The 22,451-nt window shown below is 34.6% G+C and overlaps 1 protein-coding gene across 1 annotated transcript in view; it reads right to left on the minus strand.

Moving 5' to 3' along the window:
* Positions 1-984: 984 nt before the first annotated feature.
* The window catches only part of GlyT (Glycine transporter), a 63,197-nt gene continuing 41,730 nt past the window's right edge, over positions 985-22,451 (minus strand). The window contains exons 5-13 of the mRNA XM_089631813.1: positions 21,472-21,604; positions 15,230-15,364; positions 13,940-14,043; positions 13,512-13,749; positions 11,762-11,890; positions 10,654-10,863; positions 9,840-10,013; positions 9,377-9,565; positions 985-9,190 (exon numbers count right to left, since the gene is read on the minus strand). Of these exons, the coding sequence (XP_089487939.1) occupies positions 9,422-9,565; positions 9,840-10,013; positions 10,654-10,863; positions 11,762-11,890; positions 13,512-13,749; positions 13,940-14,043; positions 15,230-15,364; positions 21,472-21,604 (1,267 nt within the window). The 3' untranslated portion in view covers positions 985-9,190; positions 9,377-9,421. The remainder of the gene's footprint in view (positions 9,191-9,376; positions 9,566-9,839; positions 10,014-10,653; positions 10,864-11,761; positions 11,891-13,511; positions 13,750-13,939; positions 14,044-15,229; positions 15,365-21,471; positions 21,605-22,451) is intronic.

A 22,451-nucleotide genomic window follows, 5' to 3' on the forward strand; every position in this document is an offset into this window, starting at 1 on the left:
TGGGTTAACTAGTTTAACTTATTTTTTTTGTTTTTAATGACTTTATATCATTATTTAAAGGTGTGTTAGATTGTCATTTTGATGAGTTATCCGGTCACCAAAAATTTTATGAGTATGACCAAGAAGATATTGCTACTATGTATTGGATTTTTTAATTTCTTGGCGCAAATTTTCTTGTGAGGTTTATCAAATATCGTTTATAGAAATTAGAGAAATAATAATTGTATGTTGACACTAGATGAGGAGATACCCGGAAAAGTACCTACCAGCGACATAATTTGAAAAGGTTACAGTGATGTACCGATTAGTTTATAATTTATAAAAATGTATTAAAAAAAAGATTGTTTCCAAGTTGTTTTTTTTTTATGGAACTTACATTGAATTGAGATGTACAACTTTACATGGGTACATTAATTTACAAATATAATGTTAAAATGCCCATAGATATTGATTTACAAGTAGATCACAATAAAATAATATTTTCAACATAATCGCCGAAAGAATTTTCATTTCACAAAATTAATCATTTGTACCTAGGCTTCATATTATGTACTTATCGTCTAAATCTATATGACTTTTTTCTTTCATTTTCTTTTCCCTTTTCTTTTGATTATTTTGAAACCGCCTAAAAATGACACTAGATAAAAGTAAAATAATTTACTAGTTAAAAAATGTTTTAACAAGGAATGTGCTTAATTCAATGAATTTTCGTTTTTATATAAATAATTTTACAAAACACGCGAGTTTGCAGACAAATTTTTGTATTTTTTTTCTGCAATGTTAGGGTTTCTTCCATCTTATCGAATATCAACTCATTTTCAATTTTTTTTTCATTTGAACGGTCCCTTTTAAACGCCGATTCTCAGCCCGTTTCAGTTTTGTTGAAATTTTGATAGGCTGTCAAGGACGATGAAGTTTGAAACACCCCAACCTAAAGGTTTTCAAAACTGTAAATAAGCTCGTTGTCCCACTGGCTCGGAATAACAAGATTGCTAACTAAAAACTTGATCAACTTTATGAAGGACAAATATATTTTTTGAAAAAACCCTTTCAAATTTGTTGAAAGAAGGTGCACACTTGTCAATATGCCTTCAAATGATCAACTAAAATTGAAACGTCTGAACCCGCTGTTTGAGTTTTTGTCGATTTTAGCAATACCGAGGCAGTGGGACGACGGGCCAAAATGCTTTTTATGCTACTAGGTACTTACTTTACACATTCCAACTTCAATGGTTGATTATGTACCAAATTAATCTAACCCACAACAATAATTGCTATATAGCCCTACATCAGGTCATTTTTGTCTATGAAGATAGATATAAATATTTTATGATGAACAACATTATTTCCATTGCTTTTTTTTACAAATTTCACATTGTTTACTGAAATCAAAAGGATGTACTATTATTATTACATGTACTATATACTGTGTGTATTGGAATTTACAATACAATATTATCTATACTTCAGATAGACAACGATTTAAACATTTTATACAGTTAAACTGGTTATATAGGTTTATAATTTATTTGATCAACCGTCACATTTGAAGTCGTCTCAAATTGACAACAATAAGAAGATCAGTGCTATTTTTTAACATTTTCACATTAGAAATGTTCCCGCTGATTTTTCGAAAGCGTTTTGTTAAATTTTGAAGACCGTAATGGTAGGTATACATTTGCGAACCGAGATTGGAGCATAGCCACGAATTACGGGAAATGAACGAAGCAACTTGAACCGGCGATTCGCGCCATTTGCGGTTGCTTATTTCCTTTCACGTAAGTTGAGATTCAGCTCGGCAGTTCGGCTCGTGTATGTATACGTAGCATCATGTTTGACGGCTCACTGGCTGATTAAAAAAAAAGAATCAAGGGGTCAGACGTGTGAGGACAATCTGTGAGGATGTCAAAATGTGACGGTCGGTCAAACAACTGACCCTAAATAATATGGTTAGGACAGATAAATGGGTCAGTTGTGCGTGGGTACTGAAAATACTGTTTGCATTATTAATTCAATAGCAACAAAGACAGAAGATACTTAAACGTTTTAATTTTGTAACTGAACAATATAATATAATATTTTAATTCGCCAGGATTTATGTATTTATGCGTGCATTACATTAAAATATAATATATGTCATATGCAGTGCTGTCATCCAGCAGGTTTCCAATGGTTTCCAGAAACCATTTTCCCAAATTTTAATAAACTAGCATTTAGTTCCTAGCAATGTTTTTTTGAGCGATTGGGGATGGAGTATTCAAGGTGAGATGCATACTTCAAGATAACTAGTACTTATCATATACTTGAATCTCAAACGGATCTCGATTATCCATATGAAGTTCAGATTTTTTTTTTGGAAACCGGTTGTTACGAAAACTGAAGGACACCACTGGTCACATAAATGCAATCTGTAACATTATAATATGTAAATAAAATACCTATTAATTTATTCATTTCGAAGGATATAGTTATTTCACGAAAATATATATTTATATTCATCTGATATTTATTATTTACAGTCATAAATGCGATTCATAATAAAAATAATCAAATAGGGTTTCTAATCAGAAATTCTACACATCTTCAATTAGCACGCTGGTTGAACCACAATTAGCACGAGAAGGATTTTTCAAATCATTGCATCAATTCATAACACCAGTAAAATAATAATACGAGTCATTCTCATAACGTGAGGGTATAATTGACGATAATATTGTGTTAGTACTATTGCCCAACTGCGGACATTCTCTATGAACAACATGTTTAGTAAATACCTACAAATAAACATTTTTGGCACATTGAAATAATCTACAGCTAAAATTTAACGAAACACAAACATTACAATTTCTATTTCTAACGAAATTTATTGATGAGGGTATACAAATAATGAAATTGAAAAAGTAAACAACATTTTGGTAATTTTAAAATGAATAGCACAATATTGTAAGTACTTCTTAGGGGTAAAAGATTGTATTCCAACTTCAATATTATTATCTAACAGTGTCTTCAATAGAATATATTTTTTAAATAATTTATCAAACATTATAACGTTCCTATGTGCATTCAATACAATAATATCTATAATGTATAATCTTGCCTAAAAGCTCGCAATCATAAGAAATTCCCCAATATTATTATGAATATAAGTCCGATTCCAACAACTTTAACAACATTCACTCTGGCACCAAAGGTACATATACATTTCATTACTGTAATATGAAAATATTTTGTTATGCCTATCAGTTTTACTTTCCCGAAAACCCATTTCTTTTTTTTTAACCTTTCCCTGGCCGAGGTAATTTCTTTTTCATAATTCTTATAGATTAAATAATATCGCCTTCTAGAAAATTTACAGAGTTTGTTTGTTTTATTCATTATGATTCCGATATAAATACTGTTTATGCTACTTGCCGTCTAATAACCAAATTTATAGCAAAAAAATTAACCCGTTTGATGTTTACGTGATTCAGTTTTCTGATAAACATTCTGTTTCAACTGTTTTCACGGAATATTTTCAGCAATTGTTTATTTTACGACAATCCAACAGATAAAAGCAAACTCTGTTTTTAGGCTTCTTTAAGGATTTTTTTTCTTGAAACTTTCCATTTTTATTCACTTGACAGCTGGCAATAAAAAAATACAACAAAAACCATTATTAACCTAATGGTGTTTTTTTAGAAGTGTGTTGTGTTTTCTGAAAAAAAATAATGTTTCAAACATTACGACATGTCCACAATTCTTAATACATGTTTTCAGTTTCAGATGTGCAATAGAAATATCTATCAAGTAATATTATGTAAAATGACCTCCATAACACAGGTGAAGTAGCGTGGATGACATTAAACAATTCATTCTCTTGTACAATACAAACATGTTTAGTCGAAATAAAAATAAAAAACATTATTTTTCAAACGCTGTTAACAATGAAAACTTAACGTGTGAAAACAGGAAACTTGGTTCGTACGGGAAGACCGCCTTATAAAGATCGATTAATTTAACAGTGAAAATAATGTATATTTCTTTCGGGGTAACAGAAGAGTTACATATTCATTTAATTCCACGGGCCTAATTTTAGTTTCTACTTCGCTATAATAGTATCATATTATTAAGTATAATGAAATGTTTATTGAAATAATTAATAAATTACGCATGCAGGCAACCAGTAAAGGATCAGGGGTGTACACAAATATTTTATTTAAAATTAAATATTTATTACTATTATACAGTCTTTAACTACGGCTTACATCAAATGTATTCACTTACTTTACTAGTAGGGCAAACCAATCCGGCTATTATCACATCCCGATAGAATTACATACAACTTCGTTGTGAAAGCTGCACTAGACCATTCAAAGATTCTTCAGATAAACGATATTGTAAAGGGTATAAAAATATTCGAATGTATAGTGCAATTTCCAAGGCAATATCGACTCATTTCCATGGCAACATTCTCTTATCTTTCCATTTTACAAACTACCGATCACAGCTAATTTAACAGTCACTATTGTAATTACATCGAACATCAACCATCTAATATAAATATTCTCTCCGACTAATGATAAATATGTGGATATCATTCTACACAGAGGTCTTACGGGTACGGGTAGTGTGGGGGGCTACTCTGGGGTAGGTAATCTGTGCGGTTCTTCGCACACCGGCCCATTGGCTCCAAAGGTTTTTAAAATATCTACCTGAATTGTTCAAGTCCCTCTACTATTTATAGTATAGCTTTATCGCATCGTTAACAATTTTTTACTTCTATTTATTTGTTTAACACATAATTATAAAATGCAGTACTATAACATTACATACAGTGTAACTAATCTCCAGTTAATCAAAAATAGTAGGCAAGTACCTCCTAGGTATTACCATATTAGGTATTACCTTAATAGGCTAAAAAATAAATATTTAAGAATTTTTTTTCCATAATAAGATAGATTAATAAATAACCTTGGAGCTGTTTCCCCCTTTTGTACAATATAATAAAATACTAAGGAACTATTCCAGAATATTCCAGTCATTCATTCATTCTGTAAAGTAATAAGATTTTTTTTGTAGATAGCAACTTCTTGTGTTGACATATTGGGATATTTGTGCAAACTATAATGAATACCGTTAAAAATGTGTGGAAGATTTAAATTTTATTTCTCTGATCACGATTATCGTACTGAAAATATTAATTTTAATATTTTCATTCATAATTAAGGGTCTGAAAAATGATCTAATACCACACATTCCGAAACAGTTCCACCCTCTACAATTTCATTATGACATGGAAAACGCCAATGTCTTGAAAGTCAACCACGTCATTAAGTAACCAATGTCACCCGGCGTGATATCTACGCTGCCGAATTTTCAATTAAAAACGAACATGTTTTGGCGGCAAATTGAAAATGTCACATTTTAAACAGTTACGGAAAATTTATTCAACAAAATTATGGTAATTTTATCCAAGATTTAAAAAAAACCAGTGAAAATACCCTATTATGGGAAATGAAATGTTCTTTAAGAACCACTGGTGTATGCATACTTGATAGAAGGTATGTAATATATTTTCTGAGAAGGTAGTCAACATTATTCACAATATGGTTCACACAAAGACAATTACTTCTACATAATATGTTTATAAATAAATTAAACCATATATTATACAAGTTACATATAACACAAAAGTAACAAATGGTCATGAGCTCTGTTAAATGTACACCTAAATATCACAACGAATTAAAAATAATGTCCTAGTTTTTACGACACGCTATAATTTTCTTAATTAACGTCATTATTGTATGTTACAATTAATATCGCGTATTTTTCGGAAACGTAAATTCAACATAATCCATTATCGGTGCCATATTTGTAAAATAAATAATATTAACAACTTCACAGCATATAAATTTAATTTCAGTTACTTTAACTTAACAACACTTTTTGTTACTGATGTTTTTTTAGTGTTTTCTGAAGGTTTTTCGGTATCGACATTTGAAGAAGATTTATTCAAAGCAGATTTATCGGACTGATTTGATGTGGCAATATTTTGAAGCTCACTTGAACCCGCTTTCTTTTCCTCGGAAATCGTTTTAGCAGAACTGTGTGCAACTCTATGGTCGCTTTTATAACCCGCCTTAGCTGAATCTGTAATAATTACAATTGGTTCTCCTTTATTTTGATCCAGAATCAGTTTAACAGCTGCAGTCGGCGGAATTTCTTGTTTTGCCTTGCTTTCTGCTTTTGGTAGATTTGTGGTAACACCGCTTGATAATTTCTTATGATCGGTTATCGATTTACTGGTAGCTGGCGAAATGAAAGGTGTTGGTTTAATTTCTGGTTTAAACGAATTCGCGGCAACATTGTTTGATTCGCCTTTTTTGGAATCGGTAATCATTTTACCAGTTCCACTCGACACAACTGGCTTCGGTTCAGACTTTGCTAAATTTGAAATAACATCAATTTTCTTCGGCTCGATAATCAATTTACTGGTGACAGTTGCTTTTATGTCTATTTTTGTAGAAGCTGTGGCAACTTTACTTGAATCACCTTTCTTTGTATCAACAGAGGGTTTATTAGTTTCACTTGTCGGTATTGATTGTTTTTCTGTTTTTCCTAAAGCTGATTCCACTTTCTTGGGATCTGCAACCACTTTACTAGTAACTTTGATTGAAACTGGCTGTGGTGATATTATTTCTGCTTTGGGTAAATTTGTGGTTACGCTTTTCGGTTCGGTCTTCATTTTGTCGACATTCGTTTTACTTGTTGAAGTTAACAAAACTGGAGTTGTTGGTTTGAAATCCACTTCAGCGACATGTTTAATTTCACTGTTTTCCGTTTTCTTAGGATCAGAAATCAATTTGCTAGTAACTGTTAATGGAACCGATTGGGCTGGTTTCACTTCACATTTAGTTAAAACAATGTTATCTTTTGATTTTCCATTCTTTTGATCATCTAACAATTTACTGGAAGCATATGATGAAACTAGACTTTTATTTTCTAAACTCGTTGACACAGTTGAATCAACTTTCTTGTTATCAATCAATTTAGTAGGGGCTGTTACTGGAACCGATTGCGCTGGTTTACTTTCTGTTTTAGTTAAACTTTTTGGTTGTCCCTTATTTTTATCATCTATCAATTTGCTGGAAGTATTTGGTAAAATTAGTGGTTTGCTAACACTTTTTTCTAAACTCGGCAACATGGTTGTTTCAACTTTCTTACTATCAATCAATTTACTTGTGGCGTTTAGTGAAACTGAGTGCGTAGGCTTACTTTCTGATTTAATTAAACTTATACTCGGTTCTACTTTCTTCAAATCAGTAATCAATTTATTCGAGGCAGATAAAGTAATAGGCTCAATTTTAATATCTGTAATAGCAGTATTTGTAACGTTGGTAAGATTAGTTGTCTGTTTATTTAAAATTTGATTACTGGTATTATACTTAAAATCATTCACTTTCATATTATCAGATAATTTCGACTTTTCTAATAAACTTTTTACTTCTGTTTTGGCACTCGTTATTTTTTCACTTTGTTTAGCGGCTTCGGTTGGTTTACGGATGTCAGATTGTTCTGATTTGAGCGGGTGTTTTGCAATTTCTTCAGACTTCTTTGCTTGATCATCTATGCTCTTTCTCGGTGAAACGGACACTGCTTCTGGAAATCGGTTTTTATCTGACAAAATAGATGGAATGCTTGAAATAGGCTTTGAAGATTTGGAATCACCATAAGTTTTACTACTATTTGATGGTTGAGATTCTTTGTTCATTGAAGCTTCATCCTCAGTTAGAATCATACTTTTCACATCTGGAAGTGCCTCAATAATATCACTTTTACTCGCCATAGTGGAATTAATGGCAGATATGGATAATTTTAATTCACTGGAAATATTTTTTTTGTCCGTAATTGTTTCCGGTGATTTTTTTTCTTGGGATTGATTTGCACTGTTCAATTTTATTTCGCCTAAATGTGGTGACTTACTTTTATCTTTTTTGTTTGTGAGATCAGACGGGGAGGTATCCGATACCACCAAAATACTTTGCAGAACATCTCTACCAGTGCTTCCCGCGATATTGTCTGGTGGTTTATTTATGCTAGATGGTTTTTCATCTTTAAATATGTACGGAGAATGTTGATAGGAAGTTTTTGGCGTTGAACAAATAATATTTGAAGGATTTATTTTTGTTATATTACTTGCTTGGAACGGTTTTATAGGCACTGCCGTAGTGACTACCGGGCTTATTGCAGAACTCGAGGGTATTTTTGAGTCATTCAATTTGCTTAAAATTATATCGTTTTTCTCTGAAAACGAGGATATAGGCGAGGCGATAGACTGACAAGCTTTGGTAGAGTCATCTTGTTTAACTCCCATTTTAGCTATGGTGAAGATAGTTGCTCCATCGACACACCTTCGGTTGCTCGTTCCGGATGCTTTGGGGCAGATGTCATTCTGCATATTTTTCTGCTGAGGTAAAGTGGCTAATTTCTGAGCTGCATGAAGAATGCCTTCCTCAATTTCAACCTTCGCAACATTTATTGGAACTGGGTTTACAAAATGACCACCTATAGAAATTTTTATGTCATTCTGTTTGCTAGACACATCGACCACGGCAGGCTTTGATAAATTTTTAATTTGTGATTTTGGTATTCCTTCGCTTTGCATTGTATCCTTGTCTTTTAAATGACCATTTGCGCTGGTCAAATAACTACTACTGTTGTTAATGGTTTCCTCAAGTATATTAGTCTTCGATTGTTCGCTTAATAACGAAAAACTCGAAATGCAGGTATTTTTAAACTGGTTTATTTCGGCAACTTTTTGGAGATTTTCTTTGTGCACTAGTTGACAAGTTTCTTTAGTGTGTTCCCCAGCTACTTTCATTTGAATGCCTCCCAAAGACTGGTCGGTTGATACCCCAAAATCTTTCCTTTGGAATTCTGGACTCTCAAGCAAAAGAGGTCTTGAAAAAGAATCATTATTTTTCATTTCATTTGATTTATTTCCGTGTTTCTTTAAGTCATTGCCCAACTTGTGAGAACTTTCATCGTTACGTTTGATCAGCGGTTCTGAAGCTGGATCATTGTCGTCTACGATTTCATTCTTGGCCTTCATATTTTTGGATGATTTTAAAATGCTCGGTCCTGGAACTTTGCACGGACTAGCTTCTACCATTTTAGTGATTGGCGTATCGCAGATTCCGTTCTTTGTCTGAAATGGCAAAAACCTTTCATTAGTATCACTGACTTTGAAAATCAATAACATCTTTAAGAGATTGAAAGTTTCCTCTCTATTAGATGTATCCCTTAGATATGGAATGTAGGGAGAGATTACAACGGAGCTCTCGGAGATATGCCTATTGATAGATATTTTTTTTAAAGTCGATTATATATTTACCTGATAAAATCCCGGCTCTTGCTCCTGGCAGGCCGGGTCCCGCCCTCAGGCGCCGCGGGCCCGGATGGTGGGGCGGCCGTTCACCATGATGATGGTGTTCTGGATGGCGTCGTACGAGGATTGGGTGGAGCTCTCTCCCCGGCAGGAGGGATCCCATTCCGAGGTGGGTTGAACTAGTGCACAGGCTTTCTGTAGACATATAGAAATAATCAACTGTAATAACCTTTTGCATTAAAATAAATGTATTGTTGATACAAGGTATCACATATCTGGAAAATGTAACCAATTGACTGAAAAAATCCAGTGCTTAATATTCAATCCTTTTTTTTTCAAATTTATTCCTATCAAAGGGAGTAGAACCCCGATTGTTTTTTTTATTGTCAATACTTTATGAGGTCAAGTCACCTCACTAATGGAGCCCGGTATGTTAGATTAGGTTGGGTTGTTTAGCATTATTGTTTACCTCATAGAAAGTCAGGTTAGGCGGTCCATTGCAAAGCTGCATGATCGCCATGATGATGATGACCAGCACGGGCAGAACCCCGATGACCCAGCCAACGGCGTCAGCCCACATCGGGTACACGTATTGGCCGTAGGAAGCTGGCTTGTACTCAACCCAGTTAAAGAAGAGGATGAACTGAAAGTTTCGTATCATACAGGTATAAAGATGCTAACATGATGTCAAACGAACCAAAATTATCTAGAGTTGTAAAATAATAATTATTATTATTGGTAATTAGTAGAATGGATGAAGAAAATACATTTTTCGCAGATATAGATGCACAATAAGAGGAAATAGGAAGAGAGGAAATAGGAGGAGGAGTGACCTCAGCCAATAACAGGAAATAGGATGAGTGACCTGCAGACAATAATAGGAAATAGGAAGAGGAGTGACCTGCAAACAATTAGAGAAGATAGGAGGAGTGACCTGCAGACCATAGTGACTGAAAAGCTGGGTCTACCCGAAGAATTACAATGAACTAAAAGATAATATAAAATTTTAAAAATTCAATAAATTTCTATGAACTTATAGCTTATTTATTCAGTTGGCCACAAAAGACAGCAGAAGATGATAATTTAATGGTCATTTTCAAATATTCAATGAACAATAATTCATGCTCAAACTTGAAAACTTCACACAATTTGTAGTAATAGAGCAAAGCATGCTTCTGAAGGGGAGGTACTAATTTTATGATTAAAATTGACTATTAAGAGTATTTTTTTCTAAAGAGCCAAAACGAATCATCTTAAAAACATGACGTTATTTAAATAGGTACCAGGAGTGCTGACGGCGTGACCAGCTTCCACATCCAGCTCCAGAAGAAAACCCAGGTCCTAGACTGCGGGCCTATCATGTCCTGGATGTCTTGGCAGAACCTCTCGGCCCCGTAGAGCCAGGAGATCAGAATGCACTCGCTGATCGCAATTAGAAGCACGGACCAGTTGGCCGCGTACTTGTCCATCAGTTGCAGCCAGTACATTCCACTCTGGAAAAGATGTACATTGATTAATCAGTATTTCTTAGATCGACTTGCTGAGAAGCTGGAAAAGAGTGGAAAATGGAGAAGGCACTGCATCAAATCACATTTTATTTCAAAAACATAGACCCTTTAAACAAGGCCAATGCCCTTTTTATGATGGTAGCATAATACAAATAATAACAAAACTAACAAAATAAAAATAAGTATTATTCTACATCTCCCTTCCATTATTTGGGCAGCTGTGCAGTTATTGGTGAATGGTAGATTTGGGTGCCTAGGTATTTGTAGGCAAGTCAGAAGTATTATATTGTCATCAAAGGTAGATAGTAGCAAGCCTCAATGGTTGATGGAAATGTTAACAAAATAAAGAAACCCCGATCATCTATGATGCCTATGTCCTCCCTTGATGGGGAGAAGGTTCAGATACCTGCAGAATCAAGTTATCAAACCAGCAGACTTCCCCACCGTCATCTTCCCCAACCATCTCCTTCCCCTCCTCCTTCAGCCACACAACATACCCTCAATTGGGGATGCCGTAGTCTCACCGGCTCCAGACGGTCAGGAGCAATTGGGACACTTGTGCAGTATCACATTAAAAAAGACATTGCAGAACACCTGATGACATCTTTGGTGAGGTTTATTAAAGAGACTGGACTACTGCTAACCACTCAAACGATTTTTAGCATTATGACAAATTTGCAAAACGTCTTGAGCGATCACAAATTGTCAAATTTATAGCATTAAAAAATATGGGATAGACGGTAAAATGTAGGTGGATTCATTGCCTAATTAAACCGCAATAAGCAGTTTATTAAATAATGTTAAAGGAATGTTAAAGGAATAAGGTTAAACAAAGAAAATGGCACAAAGAGTTTATGGCGTATATAAAAACATATATCCTTACATTAGTAGTAAAGATGAGTCCCCCGAAGTAGCCGAAGATAGCGACGGAAAGAACCACCCAAATCTTTTTCTCTCTCAAATTAGGAAACCTGTCCAAGATGGCCGTTGTTACAGTTTCCATCAGGGCGAACTGTGAAAAATACAACATATTTCAATTACTCACATACTTTTTTTTTTAAATTTATACAAATTTTTAATACAAAAATTATCATTTTTACAATGGATATTTCTTTATATTTTAAATTTGTTTACTTTAATATTTATTTTAATTCATCTATTTTATTTCATATTAGTTAGGTCAAGTACCCTGTAATAATAATAATAATAATAATACGTCCAACTCCCGTGAAGTAGTGGCAATATCAACAACTCTAGCCGCTAGAGGGAGCTAGTGTAGCATGTCGACTTTGACATTCGTTTCAATGTCGGTAAATTTAATTTATTTAGTGTTTGGTGGCGGCGTTTTTGTATGTTGATAAAAAATATATTAAAAGGTTTTAACAACACATAAAATCGTTATTCAAGGCCAAAAAACGTTGACAGGTTAAAATTGGTGAAATGATTTCGAAAAATCCTAGCAAATAAAATGTTCTTGATTATATTAAAACGTAGATTAAACTGTGAAAATATAATTATAAATTTTTTAAGGTTAATTCAGCAAAGCTATGGTATTTCCATATAGCATTCTGCGTTCTAGTTGATATTATAAATCTCTTAAGACTCTTAAGACCCGCATTAATAAATCCTTTCCTACAGCCCCTACCTTAACCCGCCTCACAAGGCTGTCCAACTAAATAATGCTAATAATGAACATTGTTCAAAACACATTTTTGTATTTTTTGACACCTCACAAGAGTGCCCTTATATGTACAGTGTAAAGGTAGGGGAGCTATGTCTCCACCCAGTTGGGCAGCCTTGTGAGGCGGATTAAGGTAGGAGCTGTAGGAAAGGATTTATTAATGCGGGTCTTAAGAGGCCCAGATTATATTGAGGAGAAACAGAATTTTGGATGTGTTTTGAATTATCGAAGAAATTAATTATATTGATATATTAGGCTCAAAATGACAATTCAACACACCTATCAAAAGAGCTATAAAGTTATGAAAAGTGATGAAATGAAAAGTAGGTTAAATAGTTACATGTAACCTATTTAACCAAGTTTTTGTTTTTGTCATTTTGTTGAGTTATCCAATCACCATAATATCAATATATTACAATTTATTTATACATTCGTATTATTAAATATGTATATTGATATCTTAATATGTAAGTATATGTAATAATATGTAATAAAATAATGTAAGTATTTTATTACCTTTCTAAACAATCAAAGGTAGAATTAATATACTCTTTAATAATTTTTAATGTATGAGCAAAAATGGCAGTAAGGTCGTACTCGTATGTGGGATATCTAATTTTTTTATTTTTTTTATTTCGACTTCTGCAATTTACTAACGAAAAATAAAGAATATAATTTCACATAAAATCCATTGATATTTATGATAGAAAACCAAGGCGCACAACTCATGCCGCTAGGAGGCGCTAGTGTAGTAGGTTGCCATCAGAATGTGTGGGAATCGTCAGAAGTTGAAGGTATTATTAATATTATACGGTATTTGGTTAGGTAATTATTTATTTTAAACTAATTTATTTTTGGGATTTTAAATTATTATACTTTGGTGAATGCTTGTCATTTATATGCAAGTGGCACTATTCATATTAATGATTTAAGGTAAATATTGTGAACTCACCTGCGAGTCCAACCCGAGGGTCAGTAACATTACAAAGAATAGCAGAGACCACACTGGAGACACCGGAAGTCTTGTAACCACTTCCGGGTATACTATGAAAGCAAGTCCCGCTCCTTGATCGACAACCTTTTCCACTTCCACATCTAGTTCGTGTGCCAAAAACCCAATGACTGAGAATATTACCAAACCAGCGAAGAAAGAAGTTGCTATATTTGAAACGGCTACGATCAAAGAGTCCCTAAAAATAAATACATCAATTTAATTTAGATTTTCACATATTCATAACTACAAATGAATTGTTTTGAGTACATAAGTGACTATACTTGATGTTTTAATGTCTACATATTATTTTTAAGTAGTAATTGAATAAAGTGTAAAAGTTAAGAAATTAATGTTAATTAAAGAAAGAAGTTTAGAACTAAACCTACTTGTAGCAATTATTGCTAAACTTGTTATAAGAAGACAGTGTTATGAGACCACCCCATGCAGGACTCAAGGCAAAAAATATTTGAACCGCCGCGTCCCCCCAAACCTGAAATACAATCAGAGATTTACTTCGTGCATATAAAAAAGCATTTTTAGAAATCATTATACAGTAAAACCCGCTTATAAGGTTCCCACTTGAGACACATGTTTAATAAAATATATGTATTCGTTCCCTTGAAAACAGACGATTTAAAACTGCATTTATGGAACCCAAGTGTTAAAGTAAAAGCGTTTTCCATTCCAGATCTTCGATCCATTGATAAACCTTACAAGAGAATTACACTGTACAAAAAACACAAGTAATTTTCATGCAAACTCTAGGATGCAAATATTGTACACAAATCAAAGAGAAAATGAGATCAAATCCAATGTTAGACAAATGGGTACATAATTTCAGCATTATTTCAGACAAATCATTTCTATATTATTAATCGACTGCTTCGACTACGCTACGATTAAATTAGGCTAAAAGAGCATAATATAATATATTGTAACTACTTTATGTATTTTGGTGTCGTCTATAATAAATTATTGATTCTCTAGCTTTTTATGTTACTCTTATCGTGATTTTTGTTATTTTGGTGGGTGCATTCGTTGTGCAATTTATGTTCAAGGCAAAGTGCTTTGGAATATTTTTTTACTATCTATGTTACTGTATACTGTGTCGGGAAACTCGTATTACAAGAGCAGGACTGGTGAATCTAAATCACATTTGGAGTAGATTTTGTGGTTTAACTTTTTGATAAGAGATTGAAATTTCTTTATTCGAATTTGAAAAAAAATCGGCTTCTTGGGGTTAATATCAACGGTTTAATTTTAAAATGCGTCGAAGAGTAGACTCTGTACATGTGATGTAGATTTGCCAGTTTCCCGCTTGTACTACGGGTTTTCGGACACAGTGTAGGACAGGATACAATAATATTGATTAGTTGTATTTTGATTATATTTAAAAATAAATTATGCTAAATGAAGAAAAATAATTAATTTCAGTGATGTCAAAATTGATAATATTATCGAATTGTCGAGAAATAGACAAAGCCCTATATTATATTTCTGACTAAATTAGGCTGTGCAATGCAAGCTTCAGAAGCTCGCACGAAAGAGCTTACCTACATGATAAATAAGCAATATTAATTTTAAGCGATTGCTTGACTGGCTGATCAATGTGATTTGATTGTGTTTGAGTACAATTCAAGTAATATAAACGAAAAGTTTGTTGGTATAATATTTACCTGAGCGTTGGCAAGTTGTGTCCAGTCAGGGGTGAGGTAGAACAGAATACCGTCTCCAGCCCCGGGCAAGGTTACCCCGCGCACAAACAGCAGCACCAACACGACGTAGGGAAACAAGGCCGTGAAATATACCACCTGGAACATTCAACCATTGTACTATCAATTTATCACATCACTGAATAACAAACACACTGGATTACAAAAGTTACAGTAAAGTAAATGTTAAGTAACAAGTTACAAAAAAACGTTATTCATACTTATACATATCTTTTAACATCCCAGTTTGTCAAACCTCTTATGGACAAAAAAGCTTTAAATACAATGCTATTAAGCTATTCAATTCTCTACCTATTGACATTAGAAACACACAAATCAAAACTTTATTTAAAAATAAAATCATTGATTACCTCCAATAAAAATATACATTGAACTATTTCATAACATACTAAAAATTGTGCCTACAGACTGTGTATATATGTATAATACGCCTTTTGGTCAAATTGTAACTTTATTAATTAATTACTTAAAATTATTATTGCTTCGCCTCCACCTTCTACATTCACTCTTGAATTGTATAATTACAAAAAAAAAAAAAAAAAACAAAAAAATTCTGATTTTATTTTATCTGGCATTTTCAAAATATTGTATTGGCTAAAACCTAGTTAACAACCACTATGTAAATTGCCATTTCAAAACAGTCGTTCCACACCTAGTGAGATGGGCAATACGTCACTATTGTAACTTTTATTTTATTTTTATAGTGAATACCTCACAAGAGTCCCAACTGCTCCCGTCTGGAGCCAGTGAGACTATGGCATCCCCAATTGGGGGATGTTGTGAGGCTGAAGGTAAGTGGGGAAGGGAAAGAGGAAGGTGGGGAAGTACCTGGCTATTCAGATCTAGTCACTAAACACGGCTAAAGCCATTTGGAGCAACGTTTCAATTCTGAATGGTGGTCTTACACCAGGGCGATACTGGTAGTATCTTCCACTCTGGAACGTGCCGCAAATATACTATATATTATTTTAATTAATTAATTGTGAAATAACACAAATCAATCAAATAAAATTTATTTGCGCACGCCGGGTTCGAACCCGCGACCTTCGGAATGGCAGTCCAATGCGTTACCACTGGACTATGCCTGCCGTCATAGTCCAGTATAATACTAAATGTAATATTAAAATAAAATAAATAATTAAAAATACTTTGTTTAAAATTATAACAGGTTTATTTTAATGTAATTATTTTGATTAGTGGTATGTACAAAGTTATTTATTTTCTTTAATAATTTAACTTTCTGGCGTTACTTCAATTAGTTACGCCACTTCGTGCCTCTCCCAACTTCGTGCCTCCCTCACCTTTAAGCCTCCCCTACTTTCATGCCTCCCCCACCTTCATGCTTCCCTCACCTTCAAACCTCCCCTACCTTCATGCCTCCCTCACGTTCATGCCTCCCCCACCTTCATGCCTCCCTCACCTTCAAACCTCCCCTACCTTCATGCCTCCCTCACATTCATGCCTCCCTCACCTTCAAGCATCCTCTACCTTCATGCCTCCCCCACCTTCATGCCTCCCTCACCTTCAAACCTCCCCCACCATCATGCCTCCCCCACCTTCATGCCTCCCTCACCTTCAAACCTCCCCTACCTTCATGCCTCCCTCACATTCATGCCTCCCTCACCTTCAAGCATCCTCTACCTTCGTGCCTCACCCACCTTCATGCCTCCCCCAACTTCATGCCTTCCTCACCTTTGTGCCTCCCCTACCTTCAGGCCTTCCCTACCTTCATGCCTCCCCCACCTTCATACCTCCCTCACCTTCAACCTCCCCTACCTTCATGCCTCCCTCACATTCATGCCTCCCTCACCTTCAAGCATCCTCTACCTTCATGCCTCACCCACCTTCATGCCTCCCCCAACTTCATGCCTTCCTCACCTTTGTGCCTCCCCTACCTTCAGGCCTTCCCCACCTTCATGCCTCCCCCACCTTCATGACTCCCCCACCTTCATTCCCCACCTTAACTTATTTATTATCTTTACATTTCTTCCTCATTTGAAGACAGATTACATAGAGGTACTTTTTATAAATTATTTTTTATTTGGTATAATATTTTACACATATTTTATCCAGTAATGTTTGCTTCACTGGGTGGCTTACCCGCGTTTAAACTTTTTGCATCATTTAATGTCCACAGTATTGGTTGGTTTCAAGAAAATGCCTATTAAAACCCCGTTTTCCGAATGTCTACTGACATTTCAACATCCTTGAACACTTTAAGTTTTTAAGTTCTTTCAAAAAGTATATATTTTTATTTTTATATTTTTTAATAAAATCTCCGTTCAGATTCCGAGATGTAAAAGTAATTATATTAAATTCCCTTTATGGAAAAAAAATCGTAAAATATGCTTCAAAAATTATAAAAAACACACCTGGTATAGGTATGAAAAAAAAACTCAGTATTTCTTTAAGTGCTACTTAAATTATTTGTCGAGAGATTTGTACTCGATTTTAAATAGGTTGTCTTGTATTAAACATTTTCACACTTTAGTCGCCTATTAATTTTAATTGTTTCTTCATTAGCGCGCTCCCCTTATAATTTGTATTACATATCTCTTTTTTAAACAACATTCAGTAATCTTATTCTCTTCTTTGAAAGCTTATAACGGGGACTCAATACAACTGCTAATAATATATTAATTGTGTACCGGACGGTGTGTACCGCTCGCGGCGGCCGCTATTTCATAATAGAGGTGTGCCTAATATAACGTTAACAGGTATGGATAACATAGTATCTTCAAATAATGGCATACCTGTTACTCTAGTACCGCATAACATAGTATTGAATAACTTCCCGTTATTTTATAAGTCGACCGTTCTGACATGGAACGGTTGACTTGTAAAATAACTGAATAACTAAATAATTCGAATAACGAATAACGAACGGAACGGAATAACAAAATTATGAAATAATGTTAACTTCTTGGAACTTGGAAGTTCCAAGTTCTAAGAAGGTAAGAACGTAATTTGGGTAATTCCCGATCACCGAAGATATACGAAGTGTTTGATAATTATATGGTATATTTGCGGCAAGTTCAAGAATGGGAGATAGGTACTTTCAGTATCGCCATGTTACTTGAATAATGCAATATTTTAAATAACTACAAAATAGTTGTTCATTGTTTCGCCGTTGAGATTGAGATTACGATCCTTGGCTACGAATTCGGAGGTCGCGGGTTCAAATTATGGCGTGCGCAAGTAAATTTTATTTGATAAATTTGTATAATTTCACAATATTTATTAGTTTTAAATAATTCGTTAGTACCTATATGGTTTATTTGCAGCACGTTCAAGAATGGTAGATAGGGACTTTCAGTATCGCCATGTTACTTGAATAATGCAATATTTTAAATAACTACAAAATAGTTGTTCATTGTTTCGCCGTTGAGATTGAGATTACGATCCTTGGCTACGAATTCGGAGGTCGCGGGTTCAAATTACGGCGTGCGCAAGTAAATTTTATTTGATAAATTTGTATAATTTCACAATATTTATTAGTTTTAAATAATTCGTTAGTACCTATATGGTTTATTTGCAGCACGTTCAAGAATGGTAGATAGGTACTTTCAGTATCGCCATGTTACTTGAATAATGCAATATTTTAAATAACTACAAAAAAGTTGTTAATTTTTTAATAGCTAAATCCTAAAAATATGTGATAAAAATATATGATTAAATATCGTTGGATTCATTGCCTAGATATCAATTTAATCAGTTTTGTGTGTCTCCATATTCAAATTCGGCGATAAGATATTTTTAATGTGGAATGAAATTTTTTCGCGCAGGAATGTCAAGCAATCAAAGAGAATATTTTTTATTTCTGTAATCGCTCCAGTGGTAAAAATATATATTTTTTATTTGAGGTATTTATTCAAAATTAATTCAACAATTTTATGTACTTCATAATGTATATGCAACCTAACTGTCACTAGAAAAGTGCAAAGCAATAAAAATCATCAAATTATAAACATTATTTATTTTATGCTCCTCTCCTGCCCTAATATGAATATAACATTTCATTATCGACTCAGCCGCTCGGCCCCAGCAACGAATAACGATGCCGTTCGTTATTACGTATCTACAAGCTTATCCAAATTCTTGGAATACTATGTTATTAAATAACAGGTATGATACTATGTTATTGGGTTGGGGTGTTATTTGTTATATTAGGTATCGGAAAAGAACCGTTATTCACACCTCTATTTCATAATGGTCAAAGCACCGAGCGGGGGCTTGGTTTTAGAACTTACGTGGGGCTTCGATACCTCGAGTCCCGCTCGCTCCCGCATCTTTCCCCTCAACGCGGGCTCCCGGCCGGCCCAAGCGTCCGCCTGGGACCAATCAACGTGCCCCTAAGCAACGTTGTACGGGGCAATATTTTGAATTGATGATTTATTGAAATGTTTAGACTAAGTTTGAGAGAGTTTGGCCGTAGATATTACGAAATAAAATACATTGATAAAACGGCCGGACTCTCCTAAACATAATTAGTTAATAAAAATTAGTATTAATTTAGAATTAAGAAAATTAATTACGATTTCCCCTGAATATGTTGGGCCGGGGACCCCACACTGAATGAATGTATGTACAAATGATTAATAAATAAAAATGCCAGAGAGGAGTGGTTAGGATCGATTAAAAGAGCATAAAGAGTAGAGTAGTTCTAAAGGTTGTGACCTCCGCTAATTAAATCTTAGCGGACGTCACAGCCCGCGGATCATCAACAACCCGCGAATGAAGGCAGCGCGTCGACCCCGCCCTCCCCAAAGTCGGGAGAGGGGGATTGCACAATAAATACGGCGCGCCAGCCTTCAGCTCGCTCTCTCTGCCTTGGACCGCCACCCGCTACTCTACTCTCGCTTTTCCGACCACTTCTCTCTGGATCTGAACTTGGATACTTCTTTGACTTGGCTCCCCCCTGGATTTCTGCCCCTGCCTGCCTCCTCCCGCACCGAGGATAAAGCAGATTCCGGCCCCGAACTGAGCAAGGATAAAGAAGATTCCTGTACCGACCGGAGCAAGGGATAAAGTAGATTCCTTTACCGACCCGAGCAAGGGTAAAGCAGATGTCTACCCGGACCTAGCGGCCATCTACGGACTGACCGGCCCCCTATTTTACAGTCTGTGTAAAAGACCCAACTGGTCGATTACAAATTGGGTTAATATTACCCGATTGAAAAATTGACATCCTCATTCTACCCTATTTAAAATTCAAATAGTACTTGACCTCAATATTGTATTATACTTCGGCCTCATTGTGACAACTTCTTAACCCATATTCTTTGGTTGTCCATCTCATTAGTTTTCTTTTTCTTTATTTATCAGGACTGAAATATTATATCAATGGTTTTTACTGTGAGGAATCTCCGTGTATTCTTATCAAATGTCCTATATTTTTCTCACCTCCCTTTCCACTTTTCTTGGCCTCAATTGCCTGTTAATTTTTCACATAATTACACATTAAGAAAAAATATCACACGGGACACCTGACATGTAATGTGAAGCACCGAAATTGAAGGAGGTAAAAACGACAATAAACAAGTCTTTATATTTATGATTACAAAATAATTATTTTATTATTATTAAAATATACACAAATCCAAAAAAAAAAATCATCGTTTTGAATCGATCCATTAATAATTTTAGTGAAAATGGAGGCGAATCGTAACACCGCACAGTGTTTTGGCGGCCAGGCGGAAAGAGTCATGAAGCGTCACACGTCGTTCAGTGCAAGAGCGTCGTCCCACCTTGCCACGCTTGCAACGCAAGAGTCGGTTTTACTCCCCCCAGGCGTGCCAAAAGATGTTGAACATCAAAATATACTTACATCAAATTTTAAATTTGTCTTCCTTCTAATTCATACAATTAAATTAAGTGAATAGTCAATAACTTGAAAGGTGAAAGCCAACCCTTTGTTCAACATTTACCTAAACATTTGAATCCAGTAAAGTAGTTGTTCATACAAAGTAAGTGATTTATTTCATATGCCTATTAGAGATTGATTGATTTTCAAGTGATTGCTTTATGCGATGAAGTACCCGTATAGAGTATCTAAAAGATAAGTAGTCCAGTAAGTAAACTATGTATCCATTTTCACGTTAAGTGACAGTTTTTTTAAAATTCTAAGCAATTTTAAAGCACTACGTTATATGTAGAATAATACTTAAACAAATATCTAGTTTTACCTTTCCAGAAGACTTCACACCTTTGCATAGACAAAGGAAGACGATGGCCCAAGCACCTAACAGGCACATGGCCATGCTAAACTTGACGCTGCCCGTCTCTTCGATGCCAGACGAGAGGCCCAGCACGTGGTTTCTGCAAACAAACAAACAATTCAATTAACCCTCGTTGCATTATACTATCCTGGATCCTGGCCAAGTTGAATGCAAAATACTACCAAAAACATTGTCTCCGATTTCGGTTCAAAGAGAAAGTACTAATTTTTTATAAATTTTACTCCCTAAAAAAATTCGCCATAGACACCGGTTATATACATCTCTTGAGTAAGATTGGGTTGTCTGGAAACATAGACTAAAGAAGAAAACTAGAATACGAATTTTAACGGAAACGAATGTCGCCACTGACTTAGTATCTTTTGGTTCTAGACTGTTTAGCACGCCCTCTGTCTCTCTTAAACTTGCCTTACATTGTATATCGCCATCATGAAGATACACAGTTTTAAATTGGAAATTTAGGGCCCGATTGGTCAGAATTTGGATCACACCAGTGATGCCATGCCGCGAAAATGTAAATCGATAAAATTTCGGAGAAGAAAATTCCCCTCTATAATTTCGAGAGGAATAATTCCCCACAATATTTTCGTGTCTTCTACAAAATTTCCCCACAAAATTTGAATATTTCATAATTTTCACAAAATATTTCCAAAACTTTGGCGTATATTTTGTGAATATCGGGGAATTTTGATCGAATTCCGTAAATTGTCAAAATATCCGGTAGAATTTCCGAAAAAATTGGTTGATTTTCACAAATTTCCAAATTTTGGTAAATTTCAGTGAATATCTGTAGAACGGAAGATTTTTTCCGAAATTTCGGAAGATTTTCAGTGAATATCGGTAGAACGGAAGATTTTTGCTGAAATTTCGGTAGATTTTCAAAGAATATCGATAGAAAGGCAGATTTCCGAAATTTTGGTAGGAATGGC

The sequence above is a fragment of the Hesperophylax consimilis genome, chromosome 5, assembly GCF_061612785.1.
Source record: "Hesperophylax consimilis isolate HC1 chromosome 5, BYU_Hcon_1.0, whole genome shotgun sequence".
Lineage (NCBI taxonomy): Eukaryota > Metazoa > Arthropoda > Insecta > Trichoptera > Limnephilidae > Hesperophylax > Hesperophylax consimilis.